Source organism: Manis javanica, chromosome 12, assembly GCF_040802235.1.
Source record: "Manis javanica isolate MJ-LG chromosome 12, MJ_LKY, whole genome shotgun sequence".
In the NCBI taxonomy this organism is placed as follows: Eukaryota; Metazoa; Chordata; class Mammalia; order Pholidota; family Manidae; genus Manis; species Manis javanica.
The window spans coordinates 26,872,711-26,898,690 of NC_133167.1; the positions used below are offsets into that span (position 1 = coordinate 26,872,711).

The 25,980-nt window shown below is 41.5% G+C and overlaps 2 protein-coding genes across 12 annotated transcripts in view; one reads left to right on the forward strand and one right to left on the reverse strand.

Annotated features, from left to right (window-relative positions):
- Positions 1 to 516, reverse strand: part of LOC108408858 (FAST kinase domain-containing protein 2, mitochondrial) — a 17,328-nt gene extending 16,812 nt beyond the window's left edge. For all 3 annotated transcript variants that reach the window (XM_073218233.1, XM_073218232.1, XM_073218231.1), the window contains exon 1: positions 378 to 516. The gene's annotated coding sequence lies outside the window, so the exon portion shown is untranslated. The remainder of the gene's footprint in view (positions 1 to 377) is intronic.
- Positions 400 to 25,748, forward strand: LOC140844976 (putative malate dehydrogenase 1B). 9 transcript variants are annotated; one of them, XM_073218235.1, is made up of 11 exons: positions 400 to 769; positions 4,545 to 4,657; positions 8,900 to 9,034; positions 9,235 to 9,377; positions 11,311 to 11,807; positions 14,927 to 15,068; positions 16,432 to 16,595; positions 18,722 to 18,861; positions 19,136 to 19,187; positions 21,732 to 21,809; positions 25,361 to 25,748. In XM_073218235.1, the coding sequence occupies exons 1-11, from the start codon at positions 400 to 402 to the stop codon at positions 25,381 to 25,383; spliced, it is 1,857 nt and encodes a 618-aa protein (XP_073074336.1). In that variant the 3' UTR covers positions 25,384 to 25,748. The 9 variants fall into 9 exon arrangements, 7 of the variants coding, with proteins under 7 accessions (XP_073074336.1, XP_073074337.1, XP_073074335.1 ...); XR_012123580.1 differs by lacking the exon at positions 19,136 to 19,187; XR_012123581.1 differs by lacking the exon at positions 18,722 to 18,861 and having other exon boundaries at positions 25,361 to 25,418.
- Positions 25,749 to 25,980: the final 232 nt, after the last annotated feature.

A 25,980-nucleotide genomic window follows, 5' to 3' on the forward strand; every position in this document is an offset into this window, starting at 1 on the left:
TCATCAAGTGTTCCCATAAAGCTTCCCCTGAACATATGTTCAATGAAAATTAAGAGTTGAATGTTGATGGATACTTTAAAACATAAAGATTTAGCAACAGCCGAACCCGGACTAAAGTATAGAGGCTCAGACAGATCGGGAGGGGAAGGAGCAAACTGAAGGGATGCTTGTATGTGGCCTGCGCTCGTGAAAAAGATGCAACCAGCCAGTCTCACTAGATGTCAGAACCAGTGTCAGAAGCCGGTCCTTCCGGAGCTTGGCCGCGCAATATTAACCCCCCCCCACCCCAAACTTAATGCCCGGGGAAACTCCTAAAACTTTCACCCGAAAAATAATAAATTAGGGTGAAGTACCACCTATGCTCGCCCACCACTCACCTTAGGTCAGAACCCTTTGATCATGCACAGCGCCGCCATGACTGCGTCCCCGGCAGCTGCGCGTATCGCGAGATTACGGATCCTTCATAGGTCAAAAAAATGTAGGTTCGCGGCGGTTGGAGAAAGTCTACAGAAAAGAAAGTCTACCAAAAAGAATAACAAGTTTTTCGAGCTGCAGGAACAGGAACCAGAGAGATCACAGAGATTCTTAAAGGCAATGTATGATCGTGTACCCGCAGCACCTAACCCTTCCTGCCCAGCTCCAGACCGCCGCGCTCAGCGTCAAAGAGCGCCTGCGCCATGCCACGGGCGGCAGGGTTGCCAGGAAACCGCGGAGCCGGGTTTTCGCGGCGGGGGTCTCGGCTTCACCATGGCCAAATTCGTGCTGGCTGGTGAGTGATTCCCGCGTCCGTCCACAGAGCTCTCAAAACGCCTACCATTTCTCACCCCCTGTGGCCAATTGGCAGTGATCTTAACTGGCTTCTGTTCTACTAACTCCAACCTCTGTATGGACCACCCAATGTGCAAAACATTGTTGACCCTGGGGACACAGTAGAGGGAAGACAGATCCCTCCCTTAGAGGGCCTTTCAGTCTGATAGATACAGAAGCATGTGAGCAAGTAGTTTTGAAACAGCGTGATTTATGCAATGAGGGAGACGTACACAGAACTCTAGGTGTTGCAGGAACTGATTTGTGAAGGTTTGGGATAGGAATGCCATTCCAGATGAAAATACAAAGGCTAGAACACCCTATTATCTCTGGATATGGTGAAAATGACGACCTGAGGAGCCAGATCTTTGCACCTCAAGTGCACCAAGCAAACTCTTGTAAAAACTGTATCTTGAAAGCAATGAGGAGTCAGTGAAAGTTTTCAAGGAGAGTATCCTTAATGGGTTTACATTTTAGGAAGCCCACCTTATCAGCAGTGGAGGGAAGGATTGGAAATGTCGGTGGCATCCGAGAAACCACGAAAGAGATTTTTACTACAACAGAATATTGTACCTGCCTCCTTCCTTTCTCAGCAAGTTTCTTGAAAGAGTAGACTGCTCTTCTATCTCTAGGTCCTACTCTAACTCATCTAGCTTCTACCTCCTTCATAAATGGCCCTTACCAGTACTTGTCCTACTTAACCTCTTTGATGCATTACCACAATTGACATCTCCCATCTGTCTGAGAATCTATTTCCTTTGCTTCTTTAGTCATTCAGAAGAATTTTTTTTTTTGAGCACTGACAGACTGTACGCTGAGAAGATGGTGGTAAATAAACTTACAGACAAGGTTGCATGTGTGGCAGTGTTCGGGCAGAACTCTATAGGAGCCATGACAGGGGACTTTATTTAGTCAGGCAAAGACTTGCCAGAGGGAGTGATTTTTAAGCAGATCTGAAAGATGAGAAAGAATTGTCTCACAGAAAGGAGGTAGAAGGAGGAGAGTAATTTATAGGCATGAATGGCAAGGCGTGTGGTTGGAATGAGGGGAGCTAATTTGCTAGTTTGGTGATGATTGAGAGGTTACAATAAGCAAAAAATTTTAAAAGATTCAGTAACACTGGAGCAAAAAGTACAGGAAGGCGTATCAGAGGCTGAGATCAGAATTGGATAATGCAGATTCTTGTGAAACACGTCCAGTATTTTAAACTTTATCCAAAGTACATGGGATGTTTTGGAAGGGGAGAACATAATCAAATTTACATTTTATCTGAGTGTTATCTCTGCAGTGTTGGAAGAGAAATAGTAGATGCAAAGACCCTAGTTAGGTGCTAGAGTCCAAGAAAGAGATAATGGTGGCCTGGCCTACAATGGTAGGCAATGGAAATGGAAAGAAGTGAGTGGATTTGAGTGATACTGGGAAGACAGAATCTATAGAACTAGATGTCTAATGGTGTGGAGGAAGGCAAGTAAGGGAGAAGAAGTTAAGATTGTTCTCAAGCACTGGTTTGGATAACTGTAGAGAAGGAGTCTGGAAAAAAGAAGAGTAGGCTTAATATTCTGGATACTCTCAATACTTCTAAATAACTGGGTAGATGCACAGAAAGAACAAAAGAGAAGGAGAAGATTTAGCGAGGAAGTGGTAGCAAAGTTTGTCATAGACATGCGGAGTGCCTCTGAGACATTCAGAAAGAGATGGAAAAATATAGGAGGGCATAGACTTCTGTACAAGGAGAAAGTTCTGAACTGGACATACAGATTGCTACTTGAAACCAAGGGAGTGGAGGAGACTAGTCAGGAAAATGCACAGTGTGAAGACAAGATGCCTTTCAGAATGCTAACCTTTTAATGGATTGATAGAGTAATAAGAACTTACAAAATATAGTGAGGAGTGGCCAGAGAAGGAGGAAGCAATCCTGAAGAATAACCCCACCATCGTGGGGGTTTCAAAAGGGTAGAATCAAAAGGGGGAACAAAAGCTGCCAAAGGTCAACAAGAGAAGGATCAAAAAGTATCCACTGGCTTTAGTGACACAGAGGTCCTTGGTGCCCTTTTAAAGAATTGTGGAAAAAGCCAGATTGCAGTGGGGTGAGAAACAAATGGAAATCAAGAACTGGGGATGGCGAGTGTAGAGAATTCTTTCAAGATGTTTTAATAGAAAGGGACAGGTGGAAGTCAATAGCTAGAAAAAGACATGGGCCTTTTGTTTTTTAGGACAGGGTGAACTTAAATTTATGATGAGTATATTTAAAGATGATAGAAAAGGGCTATTACAAATAGAGATAACATGCTAGAAAGAGGACGACCAATTGGGCAGAATTAGTGGCAATTCAGAAGGCAGAAGAGGGTGGTCTTCAGGGCATAAGTGGTGAGATTAGACCTAGACCTGAATAGAAGGAAGGAAAGGATGAGTCCAAATGCAGGCAGGCTTGTAGGTGTGGTGGCAGGAGGCTAGGGGATTTCCCAACTGATGCCTTTTGTAAGATGTGGCTTAGCTTTTTTAAAGTAGAAAGCAAGGCTGTCTATTGTCTTCTGATAGGACAGAAAGATGGAGAGAAGGAAAAAGTCTGCAGAAAGTGGACAAAGTTTGGCACAGTAATTGTGAAGAACAAAAGAGTGCCACTAAGGGAAACGAAGGGATCTCCAAGCAGTGCTGAAGGCTGAGTGAGGCTGGTGACCATGAATCTGTAATGCCACCTCTCTGCTTGGTTTTACCATGTTTCCCCAGGGGTACCTGGGAGATGGGATCCAGGCACAGAAAAAGCAGGTAATCAGGTTTACCAGGGGCTTTTACCAGGCTGATTGCCAGAAGCACAGTGGAGCAAGATAGTTTAAGGCATGAGCCAGAGAGTGGTTTGAATGCATGTACCATGGATTTGAATTAGACAAGAAAGCTACTAGACATGGGGGAATTATGAGGTTGATGACTTAGAAGTTGTCCTGAGGTTAAAGAATTAGTGGTCAGGAGTAACTAGGGTAGAATGCTATAGAGAGGATTCTGCACTTGGCCCCTGCCCCTTCTCGCCCCTTCTCTCCTATCAGACACCCAATCCCATCCACTTAGTGGCTTAATTTCCTGTATGTTGATGGCTGCAAAGTCTGCATCTTAATCCCTTACGTGGGGCCTGCACATCAGACTTACACACACAGCTACCTGATGGTCCTACCCACTTAGATAAACTACAAATATCTCCAACTAAATTTGTCTATAACTAAACTTCTCTCCCATGATTTCTCTCTAGCAAGGTCAGGATCACCTACCCAAGCCTGAAAATAGAAGTTATCCCAAACTCCTTTCTCCCTCATTCTCTTTCCCCCAATACTCCCTACCACATGTATCAAATCTGTATGTGATTTTACCACCACTCCTCACTTCACACTTTGCCTTTTAGTGGCTTCTAATGAGTGGTTCATTTTCAGTGGTTCATGCTTAATTAGTAGCATGGCAGCCCCTTAGAGGAGGTGAGGTCTAAGCATAGAACTAGAAGAGAGTAAATATTCAGTAGTCTATTTTCCTTTCCACATTTTATTACTTGAGAATCTGACCTCTTATGAAATTTGTTTTATTTTTAGCAATATAATAAAAATCAAAAGTTTATGTGGTTGTAGTTTATACTTTAATTCTGTTATAAAACCTATCACAACTGATTAATTCTGTAATTATATGGCAAATACTTATAACTATGTGATAATTGCTATGTGATAAAAAAAAAACATCGCTACTTTGAACTCTTTTAGGTAGAGCAGATTGCCCATATTATGCTAAAGCAGAACTTCTAGCAGACTACTTGCAAAAGAATCTTCCTGACTTTCGGATACATAAAATTACACAACATCCTCATGTTTGGGAGGTAAGCCTTTACAATACATGCCCATGTACTGTTGATATTTTAATACTAATAAATTCCAGTTATCAGTCTCAAAATATTATTTATGCACTTTCCCCTAATACCCAGTAGAACAAAGAAGACCCTAACCAATATGTAGAATAAATTTGGCTGGTTTCCCCCCCAAGAAACCAGGTAGCTTATATTGAATTTTTAAACTGTTAATTCTCTTTCATAGTGATTTCTAATGACATCAGGGACTTGTTCATCTGAAATACCCTTTTGGGGGACTGTTTCCCCAGAAACAGCCTGAGATGGATATCTGGGTGAAGGAGTTTCCTTTACTGAGGAGTTGCCCTTGGGAACAACATCCTAGGAAGGAATGGGAGCAGCAGGGCTGGGCAACAGAAGGTGAAGTGCCGAAGAGCTGCAACAGAAGGCTCAGCTGGCCCCACGAAGGGACCCTGAAGTTGGGCTGACCCTCCAGAGCGACCCCAAATATAGGCAAGGGGGCTGGGGTGTTGTACTCCCACAGCTAACAGTTACTAACGGTTGGGGCTGCCCTTGGGGGAGGGAATTAACCTTAGGCAAGGGAACTTCCTTGGACTGAGGTCAATTCCTGGAGACTGAGCACTGAGCCATCAGCAGCCAGTCTACCTGGTGGCTGAGGGAATGAGTGCCTTGATCATGAAGGGGAATCTGGACTATACAAGATGGATCTGCTCTACTATCCAGTTGTGCCTTTTGGATACATGCGCTCCATGTAAGTTCACACGCGCTCCATCTGAGAATAGCCCTTCTGGGATTCCAGTTGGCGTCTTTCCCTGGGGCAGCTTTACAAGAGCAAGGTTCATCAAATGGCCTGCAGTCTCCCCTGCACATTTTTTCAGGGCTTTAATGATACTCATCACCTCTTTTTTACTCTCCATTATAGATTCCCCTCACTCAGTGCTGGTCTAGGTGACTTACTAGCTCTATTGACTAGCTTTATATCCTTAGGGATCTGAGCCTTAGTCTCTATTCCTTTCCAAGATGTGACTGTTGTACTTGCCCGTTTGCTGTAAAATTGAGCAAGGCAGTACCAAAAATGCCCCAGTGGATCACCTAGATGGCAAAGTCTTTCCTGCCCACATGGGGTAGTAGCTGCCCTACTTGCTTCCAATTAGAAGGACCAGTTACCCTTCCCAGGATGGTAACTCCTTTCCTTGCTTGCTGGCCTCTTAGCACAAGAGCTCAAAGTGACCAAGTGGCAGCCATAGCTTAGACTTTAATAGGAGTCTTTCTGATGAAGCAGCCCTACTGTGGGATTTAGAATCTCCAGACCCATAGTATCTACAGGAGGGGGTTGAGGGAAGCACAGATTCCCCAAGGAGGAGCAATGGTAGACAGGATCACTCTTAATTTCATCCCTTGGCTTCTGGATTCATGTATTCTACCTATTTGGGCAAAACACTATATTGATTTATGGTATATATTGCATCCTGAAAGATGGTGCTCCATCCTTGCAAGGTATTAGCCTCCAAGCTGCTGCCTGCAGCTTCCTTAGCTGTATATGTGCTGAATCAAGTCAAAGGGAATCATTGCCTTTTCCAAGGTGGAAGGGGCCCAATGTAATCAACAAGTCACCAAGAGGCTAGTTGGCATCTTCAAGGGATAGTGCCATTATCAGGGCATCAGTGTTGGTCTCTGTTCTGGCACACTGGACGTTTAGCAGCAGGCTGGCTAGATCAGCTTTGGTGAACAGTAGCTGCCTCCCTAGGGCTGTGTTCTTTGTAAGCCCATCACACCTTCAGCATCTAAATCATCTTACCTGCTTAGTTGTCTCATGCTTCTTTCACAACAGATGTTCTCTAATTCTCTAATGGACACTGCCTCCTGACCTCTTTTGTTTCAGGATTCTATCAACCCAACTGCCAGGGAGTCCAGCATTATAACAACATGTCCTTTAACAGCCCTGGCCTAGAATGCGCCACACTTCTCAGTGATCCTGAGACCCCTCTCCCCAGTGCAGTCCTTATCGTTTTGGTGACTGTAGGCTGAGAACACAGTTGACTAGTAGGTTTTCCAACCTTGCATTGTACCAAATTCACTCCAGCATGTCCACTTTTTGTAAGCTTTTTGATTCCTTCTTTCATTGTCTTCCATGGCAGTTCTGGCATTTTTATTTTTCTATTTCATTTCATGTTGTTACCTTAAAAATAAAACAGTCCATTATTTTACCAGCAAAAATGTCTTTATTCAGGAATAGCAGAGAATTGCACTTCAGGACATGCAATCTGTGGCAAAACCATGGGCAAGTCCAGAGAACAAAGGATAGGAACACTCTTTCAGAGAGGAAGTACCCAGTTGAGAAGCACTGTTATAAACAAAATATCCACTGGAATAAACTAGGAGTTCCAAGTGTGTGGCTTCTCATTGGCTGAGCTGTTGAGGAGGAGACCCAAATCTTCCACCCTCCTGCTGGTAGTGAAGTAGCACTGGCTTGGCCTGCCAGTGTCACGTCAGGGAGGTTTCCCTGTATTAATTTTCACAGTGTGAACCATCACTTTCTCCAAACTTCAGAAAGCCATCCGAGCAATGTGTTGTCACTATCTTGAGAAGTCCTTGCCAGGGTGTACACTCTTGAACTGCAGAAGAGTGATTCCTATTGATTAATTCTCCCTTGTCCAACTTTTACGTTCCAGTCTTGTTTAGCCCCTCAGATCCCATCCTATACATATTCCCCCAGCTCCTGCCAGGACACCAACATGCCCTGCTTGGTGCTGAAGGCCCTCTGGGTTAAAGTCCTGACACAGGGAAGAACAGGGGGGCAGCCCCTGTCCAGTTAGAGCAAGACAAGGGCCCTGGGAAGGACAAACGAGACGCTTACTAAGGACCTTGGAAATGTAAAAAAGGAGACTTGCAGCTGAAACAATGCAACAATGTATAAGAAGGTTCTCACTGAACCTCTGTAATAAAGAACCATTTTTACTGACTATTAAGTCACATAGCTCACTAGCTTGACCAAGGAATACTAGTTAAAAATAGAAATGACCTTTAGTATGATTGGCTAGAATCATTCTCTCTCATTATTTTTCACATGCGTAGTCCATGCAACAGGCATAAAACCCCTAGACCTGAGCCCGTAAGGGGCAGCCTTGCTCCTCCCAGTATGTGCCTGGGAGTTCTGTATTTTTGCTTCTATCAATGGAGAGCTAACTGCTTGCTTGCCTACCTTGAGCATTTGCGAAGTTCATTCTTTGACTCCATAAACAAGAACCCCAGTATCATCTTTTGGGGGCTGGCCAAGATCTCTCCCTGTTCTCAGATGCCTAGAGGGCAGCTGCCATTCCCTACTACTCTCGCTTTAATGAATTCCTTCCTTACCTATACTCGTCTGACCTGTTGGAGAATTCTTTCCCGTCCAGAGTCAAGAGCCCTCAGCTGGTCCAGGTTGAGGTTTCTCCTAGTGCTCAGGGACCAGCTTCCCGGCAACAGCCCCTTCCTCCAGCAGCCCAGCACTTCCCTGGTCCAGCTTTGCTGTGACGAAGGGGACTCTGGTGGAAGCCTCACAGCAGCACTACTTGCTTTAAGGTGGGATAAAGGCAGAGATCTCTTCAACATCAGCAAAAGGAATTCGTTTCTAAGATTGATTTGTAAGTAGTTTCATTACACATGCCTCCAAAGATAAGAATGCTATCATGTCCTTTACCCACAGGATGTTGTTCTCTGTCTCTACCCACTTCTTGTCATTGGGAGGCCTAGTTTTCACAAATCGGATAATCATGATTTAAACTTTTTCTAATAAATATTGTCAGACATCCCCAGGTAACTTTGAGCTAATCAATTCAATCTAAATGATGTAAACTATATCTACACATTTGAAAGCAATGTCATATTGTTATGGCCCTAAGATTGGAAATATCTCATACAGTAGAAAAGCAAAGAATCAGCTGAAGTATTTTTGAAATCAGTTGAGTTGGAAGACTTGGTTTCTCTTTAAGCTAAACACATACTTCTTGTCTCCTCAGCAAAGAGAGCAACTGTCAGTACCTTTATTCAGTTGGCCTTTACTTGGTCAAGGGATTTGAAGAATATTTTCTTATTTGATTAATTTGTTACTTAATGCCACTATTTTCTATATTTACATTTTGACAGTCTAAAGATATCTAAATTTTATTATACACAGTAGTAATAAAAAAACAAGGTAGTTAGTGTTTAAATTCTAAAGTATTGAATTCTGAGGCAGATTCAATGTGTGACTTCCCATGGAATATCACCCACTAGGAATGGCTGAAAGATTTGTGTGAAAAGAATAAGTGGAGTCACCGAAATTCCCCCATCATCTGGAGAGAGCTGTTGGATCGTGGAGGGAAAGGTTTGCTTTTGGGAGGATATAATGAATTCCTGGAGCATGCCCAGGTATATAAATTAATTTGACTTCTCTGTTTATTGAAACATTGCCATTCTCTCTCATTATTTTTCACGTCTTCCTTTCTAAGGTATTCTCTCAGCTCTCTTTTTTAACTCTGTTCAGGCTTTAAACAAGAACTTTCCATCATAGCCATTGTCATCTAATTCTCTCTCTCTCTGGTGTTGACTTTTCCTTTTCCGATACTTAGCTTTACTACAGAGTCGCCCCTAGCATGACGACTGAGCTGATGAAGGTAGTTGCTCAAGAGAACCTAGAGACACACATAGCAGAAGAGCTGGAGGAAGAAGACCAGAAAGGTCTCATCAACCCCTTGCAGGTCTGGATCACCAGGTGGGAGAATCAAACCCCAGGGTCTATGAGTTTGGTTTTTTTGTATTTAGAAAGGACAATGATGTGGGATTAATTCCATGATGGAAGAATAGCTGAATGTCAAGTCTGAGATTTGGATGGATGGATGGATAGATAAATAGGTAGCCAGCTAGTTAGATAGATAGGTGTATTTATACATATATGTCCCCCATTATAGCCCCATGTATGAGTTTTAGATAATATTTATATACACACATAGTGAATCTAAGTGCAACTTTATAGCGAAGAAATTACTTTGGTGACTGTCTCCAGCTCCTGTCCCCTCATCCTGTGTCTTTCATGCTCTGCGGCTCTCATCCTGCTCCTTGCCTTGCTGTCCGTCTTTCTCTTCCCCTTGCTTACTTTCCCCACCCCCATCGCACTAGCTGTTGCCCTCTCCCTCTTTCCAGCCTGCCAGCGCCCTCCTTGGCTCTTGCTTGGCGCTCATTCTCTGTAACCCCTTGTTGTGTGCCAGGCTCAGCCTATCAGTAACTAATGCTGAGGCTGGACTGGCCTGTGTGGATCTTATGATTGCAAGATGCCCTCACCCTTAACCATCAGGAAACTTGGAAAATAAGGGTTTATTACTTCGAAGTTTTGGAAATTATGTGGCACACTTGAGGGCACAGAGTGAGGCAGGAGAGAGAAGGTAAGAGCGAGAACATGCAAGCACTCAGGGACTGAGGCTTCGCAGGCTCACTTCTTACTGGGGAAATTAAAACCAAGAGCAGGAATTTAAAGCTCAGGAAGAGACAAAACGAGTGGTCAGTTACGGAAATCACCAAGATTGCTAAAACAAAGGAGCCTCCATGTGGGGAGGCGGCCTGGCTGTCTATCTAGTCAGTGGCTGGCAGTGTGTTTATTCAAGACAGCCATCTTTGAAGAGGATGCCTCCCTGGCAGTCAAAGTTTAAGTCAGGAATTTGCATTACTTAAAAGAAAAAAAATCTGTCAGGGTTTACACCTCCACCCCACCGCTCACTTTTGCCCCTCATTACTCTAGGTCTTGGGGCATGCCGTATGTCATCGCCTGCTCTCTGTCTTTGCGTCTGTCTCTCTTTGTCTTGCTATTCTTCTTGCTCTCTCCCCGTTTCCTTCCCCCAACTTCCACCTCGCAAACTGCCCTTCCCACCACACATGTGTGTATTCTAATATAGACACTCACTTGAAAAAGTTTTTGTTATAAAATGTATCGAATATAGAAAAAAAACCTAAGAATGATATAGTAAAAATACATGAACCTGAAACCCATATTTAATTTTAGATTATTTTTTAAGGATTAAAATTGTAGAGATACTGTTGTACTCCTCCCCAAACCCACTATGAAAACCAAAAATGCCCAGATGCATTTCTGAACTCCCCTCAGGGGTCACTCAGCTCCCAGCTGGTAGCCAAGCTACAGAGTACCTGGATACTTGCTGAAAGGTGGGTGCAGGTACGTGACGCCTAACTGATGTTGGCCGAGGCTTATTCATAAGGATTCAGAAAAGATAGTCCTTTTCAAAAAAATGTCATTGCTTTGTAGATAAAGGTATAAAATAGAAAAGAGCTACGGTTAAATTAAACTTGCTATTTTTCTATCCTTTTAAGAGAAAATATAAACATGTAATTAGCGTGATGTGAAAGTTCTTTTAAATTTCGCTTTCTGAATATTCTATTTCATTTGAAAAGCCTTGTAAACAGGTGCACTTCTAATTTTGAGGTTATTCTTAGATGGCCAGAGCCAGGGGCTAGTAGTGAGAATTCTTTTGTCCTGGTTTGATTTCTGCCTTAAAAATGCCTATTCAACTGTGTATGCCTATTTAACATAGTAAATCACCCTATTAATGCACATACAGAAATGTCTCTTGAGAATAAAGGCTTAAAATGGGGTGAAAGTTGTAACCATTCACAATCTGGCCTTGTATTTTTATCAGTGCTTCTACTCCTGCCTGCTACAACCTAATTCCCATCTTGACAAGCGGTGAAGTGTTTGGAATGCAAACAGAAATTAGCATAAATCTATTTGACAATAAGCAGGCAGAAGAATATCTGAAACTCCTGTTGACGGAGACTCGGGACCTGGTGTCCCCCTTACTCCGGAGTGTCTCCTTCTGCACTAGAGTGGAGGACGCCTTCCGCCAGGCCCACGTAGTCATCATTCTGGACGAGTGTACCGACAAGGAGGTATACACGTTAGAGGACTGCATCCAAAGCAGGGTTCCTCTGTGTAGGCTGTACGGGTACCTGATTGAGAAGAACGCGCATGCTTCCGTCAGAGTTATTGTAGGAGGAAAAACCTTTGTGAATCTTAAGACGTTTTTGCTTATGAAATATGCCCCAAGCATCGCCCGTAATATTATCGCTGTTGCATTGGGGGTGGAAGGTGAAGCTAAAGCTGTGCTGGCCAGAAAACTGAAAACAACTCCCTCAAGTGAGTGAACTCCTGTGTCTGTTTTTTCTGTTTTTGTTTTTAAATAATGTGATTTCAAAGCAGCTAGGAAGAACCCTGTATCCTCTAGGATCATTTGGGGTACCTGGAATAGGAAGTATGAAGCAAACACAAAGAACTTCATTGTGCGATTTGACTATTATGCAAATAGTTTTTGTTTCTGTCTTTCATGAATATCTAACTTTGTCCATCATTATAAAATACTAAAAAAGAAATATTTAAGATTAATATTTTTCAAGTAATAATTTGAAACCTAATATTAATTTTTTCCATGATAATAGTCAACTAAAATAATCAGTGCTTTTTAAAAAAGTAATCAAGGCTATGTTAAAGTGGCTCTACCCACTTCCCACCTGAGTGACAATGGACAATCACTTAACTTTGCCATGCCTCTGTTTCCTCATCTGTAAAATGTGGGTGTTAATAGCACCTGCTTCCTAGAACTGATGAGAGGATTCAAAGAGATAATATTTTTAAAGCACTTAGAAGAGCAGCTGGCACCTGATAAACATTTGCAAGGATATTAAACTTGTCAATGAGATTATGATATCCAAACAGTTTCTCCTATTAATCTTTGTAGTCATCAGAATCCTATAAGGATGAGACTGGATTGGAATATGGATTGTTGTATTTAAAAGGGGAGTGCTGTATTCAAAAATATTTGTCATGTTTGACAAATTTTAGCTATCCAGGCCCTTACGGAGCAGGTGCAGCACAGTCCCAGCAGAGTCTGTTGTGAATGCTAGGAGGTGCAGGGCATCCCTCAAGCAAAATTGGGAAGACAGTGATGTGAGCCTAGGATGCCCTAAATCAGGGCATAAAGGACTTCTAAGTCCCTAACACATGACAACATGGGCTGTATTACCCATTTCTTTACACTGAAGCCCTAGAATCATAACTTCTGGTATTCTAGCACATAAATCTTGAGTGTCTCACCCCAGTGTCACTGCATACCTCAGCCAAACTGATACCAAAATTGTTCAGTAGGAAAGGAAAACATTTGTTAATCATTTTATCTCTGTTGTCAACCTTGTTGTGTATTGTAGCACTGATTTATCATAAAAGCTCTATGATACACTGATGAACATGTCAAGAAAAGGCAGTGTTGCACAATTTAAAACATGACAGGGGCTTTCAACTAGAAAGCTGCTCTTTTGTAGGGCTGGTGAGGGGCCATAAATTCTATGCCCTGCTGCACTCAAAGCCAATAAGCATATGAGAAGCAGAAAAGTTAGGGAAAGAAAAGAGACATTAGAGGATCAGCAGTCAAAGTAGAAACCCAACAACAACAAAGAAGTTAAACAAAGGGAATGAAATAGAACAACCATCAAAGAGAATCAGTCAGGGAACATTACAGATGCCAAGTGAGTAGCATGCCCTTTCAGGACATCCCTTGAGTTCAGTCACACATAACCCTGTTTCTCAGGCCATGTGCATTGGCTTAGTTCTGTTGCAAGTGACAGAAACTCCGCTCAAAGTCACTGGGGTCAGATAGAGAACTTCTTATGTGAGTGAAAAGTGCAAAAGGTAGTTCTTACTGCAGACACAGCTGGATGCTGGGGCTCAAATGATGATGTCAAGTCTGGCTTGTGCTCTCTCTTGGCTTATCACTCGTCTCTGCTTTCCTCAGCATTGGTTTGATTCTCAGGAAGGCTCTCTCTAAAAAGCGGCAAAATGGCCACTGACATCCCCAGACTCGTACATTTGTAGCTTACCTACCCCAGAAGAAAGAGGGCTCTCTCTCTCAATTCTTTGTACAAAAGCCTTAGCGTGATATCACATTGGCTGTTCTGGGACTACCTACCCATCTCCAAATCAATCACTGTAGCCAAGAATCTAGAATCTGGGGCTCGTGCCTATTGATAAACCTAAGGGGTGAGGACAGCTCCACCCAAACCATATGGGCTGAAATTGGCAAAAGGGTAGTTATTTAAAGAAAAATCAGGATGTTGTTAAAGAAAGAAAGTAGGAAGAGATGGTAGGAAGAAAAAACTGCAGGTGTCCATTATAATTTTCTCCAGCATAACTCAGGGCATTTAAGGCTCTGAAGAGCCTTGGAGCTGATAGGAAAAATTATTTCCCCAGCTGCCTGCTTTTGAACACAGCTGTGTGAGAATGTGATACTTGGAGCTGCTGCAGCCATTTTAGGACCATGAGAGGAAGGCTAAGAGACTAATGTCTTTGAAACTTTAATCTGAGAAAAGTAAACTCCTAGTTAAGCCAAGCAGGTAGAATATTCTGTTACTTGAAGCCAACAACAATTTTACCTCATACAGAACAGGAAAGAATTTAATCTCCACAATAGGATGTGGTATGACAGTATAAGAGAATTAAGTTTTTAAGCAAATAAGTTAATAAGTCAATAAAATTACTTATTTTTACTTTGGATATGACATACCTAGAAAATCCACAATTATGGAATCATATTAAACACCAATCCTTATTTCTCTTTAATCCCATCCTCCTAATTTTTTTTTCATAGTGTATATCACGTGTTATAGTAGCTGTTTTCTCACCCACTCTCCTCAACCCGAGAATATTGCGAGGATTTGGGCTGATCTGTTTTCTGCTAAGCCTCCCATCTGAAAGTGCTTCACACATAGAAGCTAATTCACTAACTGTTTGCTGATTAAGATGTTTCTCAGGGTCTTTTTATTACAACACCCTTATTCCGCAGGAAAGGAAACCCACCGGGAGTTAAAGCGATTTGCCTAAATTTCTCTTCCAGTCTAAAATCAAAGACTCTGTCAGAATCAAAGCAGATCAAAATTTCTCCTAATGGAAAACAAGAGTAGTGAAGTTAGGACCAGACCAGTGGTATAATTTTCAGTAATAATATTCTTCAGGGAACATTTCCTTCAGTAGTTCTTGAATTCAATCATATGCCTACACTATTTATAGACATTATGAGGAATTGCCAGTCTAATAATTAAGGAGGTGATCCCCATCATTTGCACATTTTTCGGGAGCATAAACTTAGATCTGTTTTACAGCAAAAGGACCACTCCTAAAACAAACACACAAACAAAAAATAGTTTGCAGGCAAGTTTTTAATTTTAACACCCATTGGTACATTAATTTTCTATTGTTTTTATTCACAGGCATCAAAGATGTGATAATTTGGGGTAATATTACTGGAAATAACTATGTTGATCTGAGAAAAGCCAAAGTTTACGGATATGAGAGTGCTATTTGGGGACTTCCTCACTATTCACGCCCTGTTTTAAGCTTGATTTTTGATAGGTATAGTAAATTTTTCAGTGAAGTATGCTAACAATGTTGAATAAGTGTATTAGTTGTTGTAATCTTAAATCATCTTACAAATCTTTGTACGAAAATAATTTAGCATTGTTCACATTCATCTTTATTTATACTCTCTGTTGAACAAATGGCTAATTTCACAGAATTTCAACTAGCTAATCCCCACCTCCAATTTATTTGATTTTGAAATTATGCATTTTTTTATTTCAGATTATCCTTAAAGCAGCTCATATATTCCATTAAGATTATCTCTAAAGCAAGCATATGTAAAGTGAGTCTTATTTAACATAAAGACAGAGATATTTATACAAGTTGAAATCAGTTGCAGCACTTTTGGGAATAAGGGATTAGGATCTTGAGCAGGCCCAGGCCATGCTGAGTGCTTGGTCCCAGAAGAGGCAGAATCAAGAAGTGGTGAGGACCACAGTGTCTAGAACCAAGCCCCTAGGTTGGAATTCTCACGTAGACAATTATTTGCTGTGCAACTTCAGAGAAGTTCCTTAACCTCTCTGTGCCTCAAGTTTTTCATCTGCAAAGTCGAAATGGTAACATAGTATGGGCCTTATAGGGTTGTCGGGAAGATGAAATGGATTCACATATGCAAAGCACTTAGAACTGCACCTGTCACAGTCAACGGTACCATTATGATGAGGCAGAAGAGGGCCTGGAAGCATTTTTCTAAACTTCGCAGTACATTCTCAGATGTAGCATTTCCTTCCGTCGTCCCTACTCACCTTCCCTTCCTCAGAACATAGGCACTTCATCCATGCCTAGAAACTGTGTGTCCTGGGTCTACCCTCTTGGAGCCTGGTGCCTGCGTGCTGGCTGCCACGTAAGGGCCGTGTCTCGTGGAGCTGAATCGCGCTGCCTCATCAGGGGAAGCCATTTAGTGTTTGTTCTAGCCCAGGTGGGCTAGTCCCTGAGTTTAAATTTCAGATTATAAAAACTTAATTAGTTCCCTATTTCTCAATGTGAATGATTTAACATTTTATGATATTATTTTATTTAAAATGAAGGATACCACTGCTTCCAAAATAGCATCTACATAGAATAAATTCCTTGTAATAAAAGTAATTTTCTTGCAGCCTTTGACCACTTTTCTGTGTGCCATATTTATATTATCAGATGCTTAGTAGGAAACTTTGGGACTCCCTTCTGCTATATCTCATCACTTTTCAGCAGGCTTTTTAATGGGGTTAAAGAAGCTTGAGGTAGGGTCACAAAAAGTCATATTTCTATTTTGGAGAGATGCTTTCTTATAGTTAGATCCGTTGACTCAAAGAACATTCTTTTTCATTTCCATTTCCTCCCTCCATTGTAAAATTGTTTCTTTTTCTCCTTATAGTGAGTGGATAAATCAGGAATTTGTGGCAACTCTTAAAAAGTTGACCACCACAGGAAGACAATTTGGAGGCATCTTAGCAGCACACAGCATAGCCACTACATTGAAATACTGGTACCATGGCTCACCACCGGGGGAGATTGTGTCTTTAGGAGTATTAAGTGAAGGTAAATCTGGGTTTTTCATATCCTGTAATATTTTAAAACCTCCATGTGTTCCATGTGCTCCTACTTATGCATCCCCACCTGTCTACCTTTTAACATGGTCTGTAAGCTGTCTGGATTTTCATTAATTCCACAACCATTCATTTATTCATGTATGCATTCAGTTATCCATTCAGAAATTCAGCAGTATTTTGTATGCGTGCATTGGGAACACTCAGAGGTATTAGATCTGTCCTCCACCTTCTGGAATTCTATAAGAGTACAAGAGAGCCAGATACATAAACAAAATAGTTCTATCAAGTTCTTCTCGCTGTATCCTAACTGAGGAAAGGAGAGCATGGTCAGTTTTATTTGGGCAGGCTGCTGGAAGAATCGGGACAAGTTTCATAAAGGAGATGACACTGCGGAAGCCTTCAAGTCTGAGTAATGATTACTTGCCGTTAAGTGTGGGAACAACATCCGGGCACAGGAGCCGTAGGAGCAAAGACAGGGGCAGGATGCAGAGCCCGTCAGGACCCAGGTGTTAGGGCAACAAGAATGCGGAAAGCTTGCTCTCTATCTACAAATTCTGCATAAGTATGTTTACAGCTTTACTGCTTTAATCTACTAAACACTATTCAGAGGACTTCTACCATTTTTGAAAAGTAGGAATCAGAGAACAGTTGGTGTGTCCTGTTCTGAAGGGTTTACTTAAAGCATCTCTTCCTTTTGTGCTTTTCTTTCTCCCTGTGCGAGCTCATTCACTCCCGAAGCTTCAGGCCTGGACATCCCTCTCAGCCCTAGACTGAAACATTGTCACCCAGATGTCATACTGTCACTTTAAACTAACATACACCAAACTGAACTTACGGTCTTCCTCCCCAGTCTGATCCACCTCTTGTGCTCCTTATGTTATTAGAGGAACCACCATCCTTCCAGTTGTTCCAAGGACACAGTGCAGCTCAAGGAAATATCCCCAAATCCCCCAAGTCAGCATGCATCTGTCTCTACTCACTGATCATTTTGATCCTCTATCAGACAACATATTAGAGCCTGCATTTATTGGTGATGTGCTTAGCTGCATCTGTTCCCTCTGTTAGTGCGTGTGCGCCCTAGGGCAGCATTTTGGCTGGGTCTTCTTGCTGCCCCTTCATGGGTAGATGCTCAGTGGAGCCAGCTCAATTAGAATTAAGATGCACAAGCACCCCCATGATGTGGATTCATATCAATATGTGACCTTTTCACTGAAATAGGCATTTAAGGCCTTATCTTTATTTGTAAAAAGAAATTAATTAACTTCTTTAGGAATCATCAATAAATAATGCAATATTGAGGTCAAGGAGCAGGTGATCATTGTGTCCCTGAAACCGCATCATACAGGGAAACCCTCACATGTGTCCTCCCATGAGTCTGGCTCTTTACAGATACAACAAATGGAGAGTGAATAGAGGACGTGAGGTACCTTTAAGGAAGTCTTTTAGATCCTGGTTTCTTGATTATCCTCAATTTTTTGCTCTAGTGACACTTTTGATGACTAGAATGGCAAGAATAATTTTCTTATTTGATTGAGGCACAAAAATGGGTGGGGAGGGCAATTTAATGTGACTGTTGCTCAGTTAGTACTAAGGATCATCAGTCTTTTTTATTTGGAGCACATCCTAACTCGGAACTGGGAGCTGCGAGGAAGTCATCAAGTTTCCCGCCCTCTCTTTTTCCAAGCCCTGTCATCCCATGCTGGCTGTGGGACTGCTGTAGTAGGCTAGGAGACTGGACAAATGCCTGGGGCTCATGGGTACCTAGAGGGACAAGGAAAAGCCCCAGAAGGCAAGACTAAAGGAATCCAGACAAGGCAGAAGAGAAAGACAACATGAGCCCCCGAGGCAGAGGCAGAGGATCTGAAGTGCTAGACCAAAAGGTATAAAAAAACAGAGTTGTGGTTCTTCCTGCTGAGAGGCACACAGAAGGGGAATGGTCAGAACTTGGAGAGGTGCCCAATCAATACTTCTAGGGTAGGTGTTTCAGGCCACCCTGGGAAGGAATTCCAGAAATGTGATCCCACCATTTTCATTAAAAATTACGTACGCTGCCTGTCCTTGTCTACAATGCCTAACGGTGCTTGTGTTTGGCTGTGCTTGGTTCGCTCACTACAGGCCAATTTGGGATTCCTGAAGGGATTGTCTTTTCTATGCCTGTGAAGTTTGAGAATGGAACTTGGGTGGTTCTTACAGATCTCAAAGATATCAAAATAAATGAAAAAATAATGACCAGAATAACAAGTGATCTACTTCAGGTAATGTCAGAATAGATACAAGGGAACTGACTTTGATAATGACCTTGATTTTCTGTGGGTTCAGTGTTCATCATATTCCTAAAAACAGTAAGGAGGCAATAAAAGTTTGAAGAAATCAGCAAAAGAACACTACTCATTATTTTATATAATTTCTGGTATGTTAAAAAATATTTGTTGGTTACTTAAAAATTAAGAATAAGTGTTTTTTTGTTAAAGAACAATTAAGTTAGTCATTGTGGCCATTTAATTGTCTGATTATAAAATTTTTCAACAGGAAAAACTTGTTGCTCTTGGAGATTTGATAAGTTTTCAGCCATATCAATCAGGTAAACTTTTAGATGTGATGTTTTATTGGGCTGCTAGTGAAAGAGTATTGAAATATTTGTTAAAACTGAGTCACTACTTGATACAGATAACTATAATCCATATTTTAACACTTAAATTTTTGACAAAATAAATTTCCAGGTTCAGTGTACCCTTCGAAATAAAGCATTTCATAAGAATGCTAGAGAAAGCACATCTTAAAAACACCATGACCTTTTAAGTTTGGTGTGCACCATATGTATTAGTTTCCTAAGGCTATCGTAACAAATTACCACAAACTGGATGTTTTAAAACAAAAATTTATTCTCTCATGGACTGGACAATGGAACACCTAAATCAAGGTGTTTCCGGGGCTATGCTGCCACTGAAGGGCCTAGGAAAGAACCTTTCCCTCCCTCTTCTAGTGTGTGTGTTTATATAGACACATATATATATATATGTGTGTGTGTGTGTCTATGTTTTCAAATCCCCCTTTCCTTATAAGGACACCAGTCATTGAATTTAGAGCCAGTATGACCCCATTTTAACTTGATTGTATCTGCTGAAACACTATTTCCAAATAAGGTCATATTCACAGTTATCAGGAATTAGGACTTCAGCATATCTTTTTGGGGACACAGTTCAACCCACAACACTACATTTACTTTTAAATAAATGTAAAAGCTCATTTTTCTTATTGGCATTTTCTGTGACCATAAACTTACAAGGAAGTACTATCATATAAGTGAGAATGTCTGAGGGGTGATGACACATGTCTCTGGAGGCCAGGAAAGAGGTATGGGCTGGAGATGAGGATATGGAGTTATCAGTTATTAAAAGTTGATAACCATGGTGATCCTCTGGGCAAGAAAGACTTCACTGCATGATTTCTCATACCTTTTGAATTTTGTTCCATGTGCATGTTTCAGACATTCAAAAGTATAAATAGGTAGATAGACAGCTGGATGAATGGGTGTTAACATTTAACTACCATTGGAGAGGAAGAAGATGAAAATGGAGTGGGCTGAGGAGGAAGATCCTCAGGACAGCAGTGGAAAACAAACCAGAGCCCAAGATCAGCCTCCAGCAGAAGGTGTCTCCACTGCTGAGGCCCAAGAGAAAGAGATGATGGCTGTGGGTATAAGGAAGTGTGTAGAATGGAAGGATTCAGAACAACTAGGCAGCAAGACCAGGTCCCAAAGGTCAACAACTAGAGAAAAGGCTAGTGTCGTAGGGAAAGAGGTGAAGGTCTGAAACAACTTTGAAGACAAAAGGAAAGAAGGACAACAGAAAAAAAAACCCCATTTATTTTTCAGAGCTAGGGGCTCAGTGGAAGTTAGAGACTGAATTTGTAGTGACTCCCAGATAGAGTTTTGTTATTTCTTGCAGAGGTGCTCGGCTGCGTAAAAGCAAAAGTGGGAACCTAGATGCATGGTTTGTAGTAAGCCCGGAAGTATTTGAGTGTATTGCCACCCCTGAAATTAGAACAAATGCAATTAGAATAAAAATAACACTACACTGTATTCCAACAAAATGCTGAATATTTCCATGATGATCTTATTCAGAATACCAAATTATCTCCCCCAACTATTTATTTTTCTCATATTTTTGTGTGTGCTTGTTTTGCTGTCACTCTATGGGGCCTAAGGTGATTTGGTTATTGGCAATGAATATGGGGATAAAAAATGAGTATAGTTTTGTTACATAGCATTTGAGAAGGAGGGAGGTGAGGCAAAGAAATTGGAGATAATTGCAAGAAAACTGATAAAGTGATGGACTACAAGGGTCTAATTTAAATTTAGATAAAGAAGGGAGTAACAAATAGAAATAAAAGGCAGGGTGATATGGAAATATTTAACAACCAATATGGTACAGATGCCACCCAATTAAAACAGTTGCTCACCTCTCAGAATGGATTCACTGGTAAAAAGAACCTGGCAGGAGACAGGACTGCTCTTGGTCCTGAACAGAGAGGGTTTAATGAGGCCAAAATACCAGCAGTGGTAGGAAGGGCAGAGAGACAGGGAGGAAAAGGGTTATATGGGCAGAGGGTGGGCTTTGGGAATTCAGATGCAACTTGGGCAGGTGGTCAAGTCACCAGCGATGGGCCAAACCAAGCAAAGCCCCAGTGCAGCATGGAGGAGGAGGAGGGGTGGGCTCAGAAGTCCAGAGAGCAACTGGTTTGAACTTGAACTCTTTCACTCTCAGAAGTGAGAGGCCATTTGTACAGCTTCCTGCATGTGGCAGTCTAGAGCTGCAAAGTGCTTTCATGGAAAACAACGACCAAGCAGTCATTTTAAAGTTTACTCTCTTGACTGATAGTTCTAAATTTCCCATAACACTTGCATTATGGAGGGTTTCATGAAAGAAAGTGACCTGATTTTATGCGGTTTTGTTTTTTTAAGAAAGGTCAAAGCATGTGTATATGTGTGTATATATACATGGTCAGAGTATTGACAATAATCAGACCTTTGCAGAGTTCAGATATCTCTGCTTATGAACTTACCGAGATGATTCCGTTATTTTAATCTTTGCAATTAACTGATACTTAGTTTCCTGACTTTTAGAAACTGACTTAGCCAAAAAAGATGAAAAGTCCTTAAGTACCATAAATGGCAACCAGGAAAATCAAAGAGACTCAGATGGTGGGTATGTCAACTGGAAAAAAATGCACTTCTTATCCAAAGCTTAACACTAAATTCAAAGAAAGGAATTTGATCACCCAGTAGCCATGAAATCTGAGTTAAGTCTTTCATCACCCTCATCCTATACCCCAAAGTAAGGTCATATTTAAAATCTATTGAAATCTTCAAAGGAAATTACCAGTTAGTTATTGAGTACCTTCTATATGCTGGTCACTATGAGAGACATTGAAGAACACAATCATGGATTTACGACCATACAAACATGTCTGGGGGGAAGGAACCATAAGACTACAAAGAGGTAAATGCCAAGACACACAATGAGTCAGAGCTCAAAAAAAGGTGGGGGAGGGGAGCAAGACAGATAAAAGGAAAAGAAAGAGTGTAATAATCTAGAAACTCACAAGGAAGGGGAAGATCCTTGTAATGTAAGAGGGATAAAATTTAATAAAATTCTGAGATCTTGTTGGGATTTCAGATGGCTAAAGATAATCAAGTAGTCATTTATTTATTCAGAAACAATGCCAGTTCAGTCATGTAAGATGACAAAATGCTAGAGATCTTCTGTTCAGCAATGTGCATATAGTTTATAATACTGCATTGTACACTTAAAATTTTGTTAAGATAGATTTCAGGTTATATTGTTTTTACCTCAAAAAACAGAATGAGACTGTGCTGGGTATTAGGGACGTAAACTTAAACATTATTCTAGCCTCAAAGTGCTCATTGTCTAGCATGGGAAACAACAAAGCAAAATGAACACAGCTCAGTAGAGAAGTGTCAGGGTAGGAAGGCCAAGGTATAGTGAGGCTGCATAGGGGGCCTCCTGACGTAGACTGGGAGTGTTAGGAAAGGCTTTCAGGAAGAGAGAAAATGGGAGGTGAGTCTAGAAGGATGAGGAGGAATTACTTGTGTAATTTAGTGAGAAGGGTGCATGCAAGTGGAGGGGTGGTAGAAAAGAGATTGTAAGGAAAAAACACGGGCAAAGGAGACCTTTCAGGTGACCAGGGTTTGACCCGAAGTGTGAGCCTGAGGCAGTATCAGTTGTATTAGAAGATAAGTAGACTAGCTGGGCTAGAGCAGAGGATCCATAAAGGATGAGAAAACCTAGAAAAGGAAGGTAGAGGCCATCTGCTGTTTGCCTGAATTACTAAGAACTCAGCAAAATGACTGATGGGTGGTGGGACAAAGCATGAAATCAATGGGGTCAGGCTCATCATCATCAACCTGGCTTTATCACTGGCCCACCAGAGGATGACCGAGCACCGATTCACCATCCAGAGGAGCACTGTGAGCTCAGTTCCAGTCTGAATAGGGAAGGCCCAGTCAGAGAGAAGGTGTCCCTAGGGACCTACCTGGGAGGCAGCATTATTATATTATGCGATACTCAAGGGCAGGACTGAGGGCTCTGAGCCCCTGTGAGAGGGCTGAGCAAGAACCGAGACATGATCCGAGGAAGGCAACGGGCAGCTTTCCAGGGCGGAGTAAAAGAAGCCAGATTGTAGACTAGGTATTCCCAAATCTTTGCATCAGAATGAGCTCTGCTGATGAAAATTTTAGGTTCTTAGACCCTCTACTAAGTCCTGATTGTACATAGACAAAAAACTTTAGTAGTGATAAAGTGGAGAAAATAGGGTTGATTTCAGGTTGTTTTGAGGGTTGTTTGTTGAATGAACATTAGAATCAAATACAACACTGTGTTTCCCATATTGTGGGTTAGGTATGTTGTAAAAAAAAATTTAGTGGGCCATGAAATCAATTTAATAACTAGCATTCTTCCTAGAATAAAACTGAAAAGAAAAGGATAAGTAAGGAGACCAGAAGTTTTTTTCCAATGAATAGAATAGAATAAAAAGAAGACAAGTAGAAAACATAAGAAAAAAGTAAGAATAAATTATAAAAGGGCAAGTATTATTTCACACAACTTTTTGTTTCATTTCATGCACACAAGTGCACATACTGGGCTCTAACATAAAACACATTTTTCACGGTGGGTCATGGCCAAGAAAGTTTGATGAACATTGGCTTGGAACATCTGACAAGTTGTTAGTGATATTCTAAAACCAACAGATTATTTAATTTTGCAAGAACAAAAGGACAGCATGTGTGCTGATCTAATCAAAGAAGGAAAAAAAGAACCAGTTATGTCAGAGGGTAAGTCAGGCGAGTTACAAACAATCCCTGTGATGCTAATTGTCATGACTCACATTGTCCAATCTTACAGAACAATGCTGTGATCAAAAGAACATAGTCCAGCAAAGTAATTTTGAAATGTCTTTCTTTTCTTATACTCCATAAACATTTTGAAGGAGGAATAAAAAAGTCAACGATTTTTAAAAAAATACTGGAACATGTCATACTCACCTCAGACCTTCCCCAGAGACTGTAATCTCAGCTCTAGCCCTGTGTCTCACCTTTGTGGCCTTTCCCTTTCCTTCTCAATTCACTGCCCCAAGGAGCAGAAGTGGCAAGTCAGCCTCCTCAGAAGGTGAGCGAAAGGAAGAGACTGAGAGAGCCTAGTTAGAATTCTCTTTGAGAAGGAAAACCTGGGAATTTTTGTCTCCTCAAGGATGTGTATACATAGGTGTAAGCCAGTGGATGTGTATAAGCCCAAGGATAAGCCACTGTTATGCACTGAGACTCTGAATAAAAGTGGTCTGGCATCTTGCAGCTCCCACACAGAGCAAGGCATTCAGAGAAACCTGGGATAGAAGGAACAAGATAGGGGAGAAAGACTCACTGCAAACAGCATGTGCTTTAAATGCTAACAACTCCCCTCCATTAATTCTCTATTTACTGCAGTGGATTTCTTAGATCTGATGCCTCAAACCACTTCTGAAAAGCCACAAGGTCAAGAAGTCATTAGCGGCAGGTGATAAGACAAAACATTAGTCTTTTCTTATTCTCTACAAGGAACTGGGTAGAAGAAATCAACTGTCCCTACGACACAGCTCTTTTCAAACCTTCCCTCTTCCCACATCCACGGGACTCTGCCTTGCTTACTGACTCTCCTAGCACCTCACTTCCTACTCTTATAACCCAGGTATGTCAGTAACAACTGAAGCCTTTCCTCAGAGTGAATAAGTAAGGAAATGGACACAGGTATGTCCACAAGCCCAGATTTTCAAAAGATATAACTTGTATCTCTGAAAATGTACAGTATGATGGGCTTTAGAGTGGGGCTAGACATGGGGGATTGAAACTGGTCCACAGAGGAGAAGCAGGAACAGGAAAGGACGTGGAACTGACAGTGCAGCTGCAGACTTCAGGATGAGAAGCCAAGGAGCCAAGAGAAACTGCTCAGTGAAATAGCCTGAGGTCAGGGCAGAGGCCAGAACTTAGTTTTGCTCTATGAAAATGTCCAAGGACAGGGCTGTGGTTTGACTTTCCTCGTCAAATCCTTCTCACATGCACTCTCCTCAGCTGTTAAGTAGGACTGCATATGGGAATCCAGCAAACACAAGGAAGAAGAGAATGAAAAATAGGCTTATAAAAACACAATCAGTAATGTATGTTTAAAATACTTATATCTTTTCATTTTCTTCCTTTTACAGATTCTGAAGGCAAAACTGTGTAACAGGAACAGATCTGATTAGACCAACTATAAAACTCTTTGGGAGTGTAATCTGTAAATGGAACTGGGTAGAAGAGACCAATATCAAAGAGAAAGACCCATAAATGTCTGTATTTAGGAGAGAATAATATGAAAGATTTATTTCAGTCTCAGATAATATCATGCCAGACGAGTAAGTGACAGAACACACAGAAGGGCGGAGTTCGATCACTTTGTGTTACCTGTATCCACTCACATGCTTGCTTACTGTTGCGTTTTCTCATAAATAATTTGGTGCCAGTTGCTATCCTTTTAACTAAGTTAAAATAGAGGCATCAGTCATTGCATCCCTGCCCGTACAACAATCTGAGAGAAGCTGCTTCTTTCCTCAGGCCATACCTAAGACACGGGCCTCCATGGCCCTGTTTGCTCAGATGTCCAAACTACCTTGGCCTCAACTGATTGGGCCAGAATAGACTTACCTGACTCAAAGTGAATCAATCAGATATTCTCTTGCTCTTTCAAAAAATTTGAACTGCGAAAAATGGGTGAGTAAATTGGTGTCTGAGTGATGGAAGTGAACTAAAGCCGGCTACAAAGTCCTGCCCGTGAGGTTGTGAG

Excerpts from the sequence above, each read along its gene's own strand:
- LOC140844976 (XM_073218234.1), top strand. The coding sequence starts at position 400 with ATGCACAGCGCCGCCATGACTGCGTCCCCGGCAGCTGCGCGTATCGCG. Across the intron at positions 9,378-11,310 it reads TTGCAGGTCTGGATCACCAG|TGCTTCTACTCCTGCCTGCT; the intron begins GTGGGAGAATCA and ends TATTTTTATCAG. Across the intron at positions 19,188-21,731 it reads TTTTCAGCCATATCAATCAG|AAACTGACTTAGCCAAAAAA; the intron begins GTAAACTTTTAG and ends CCTGACTTTTAG.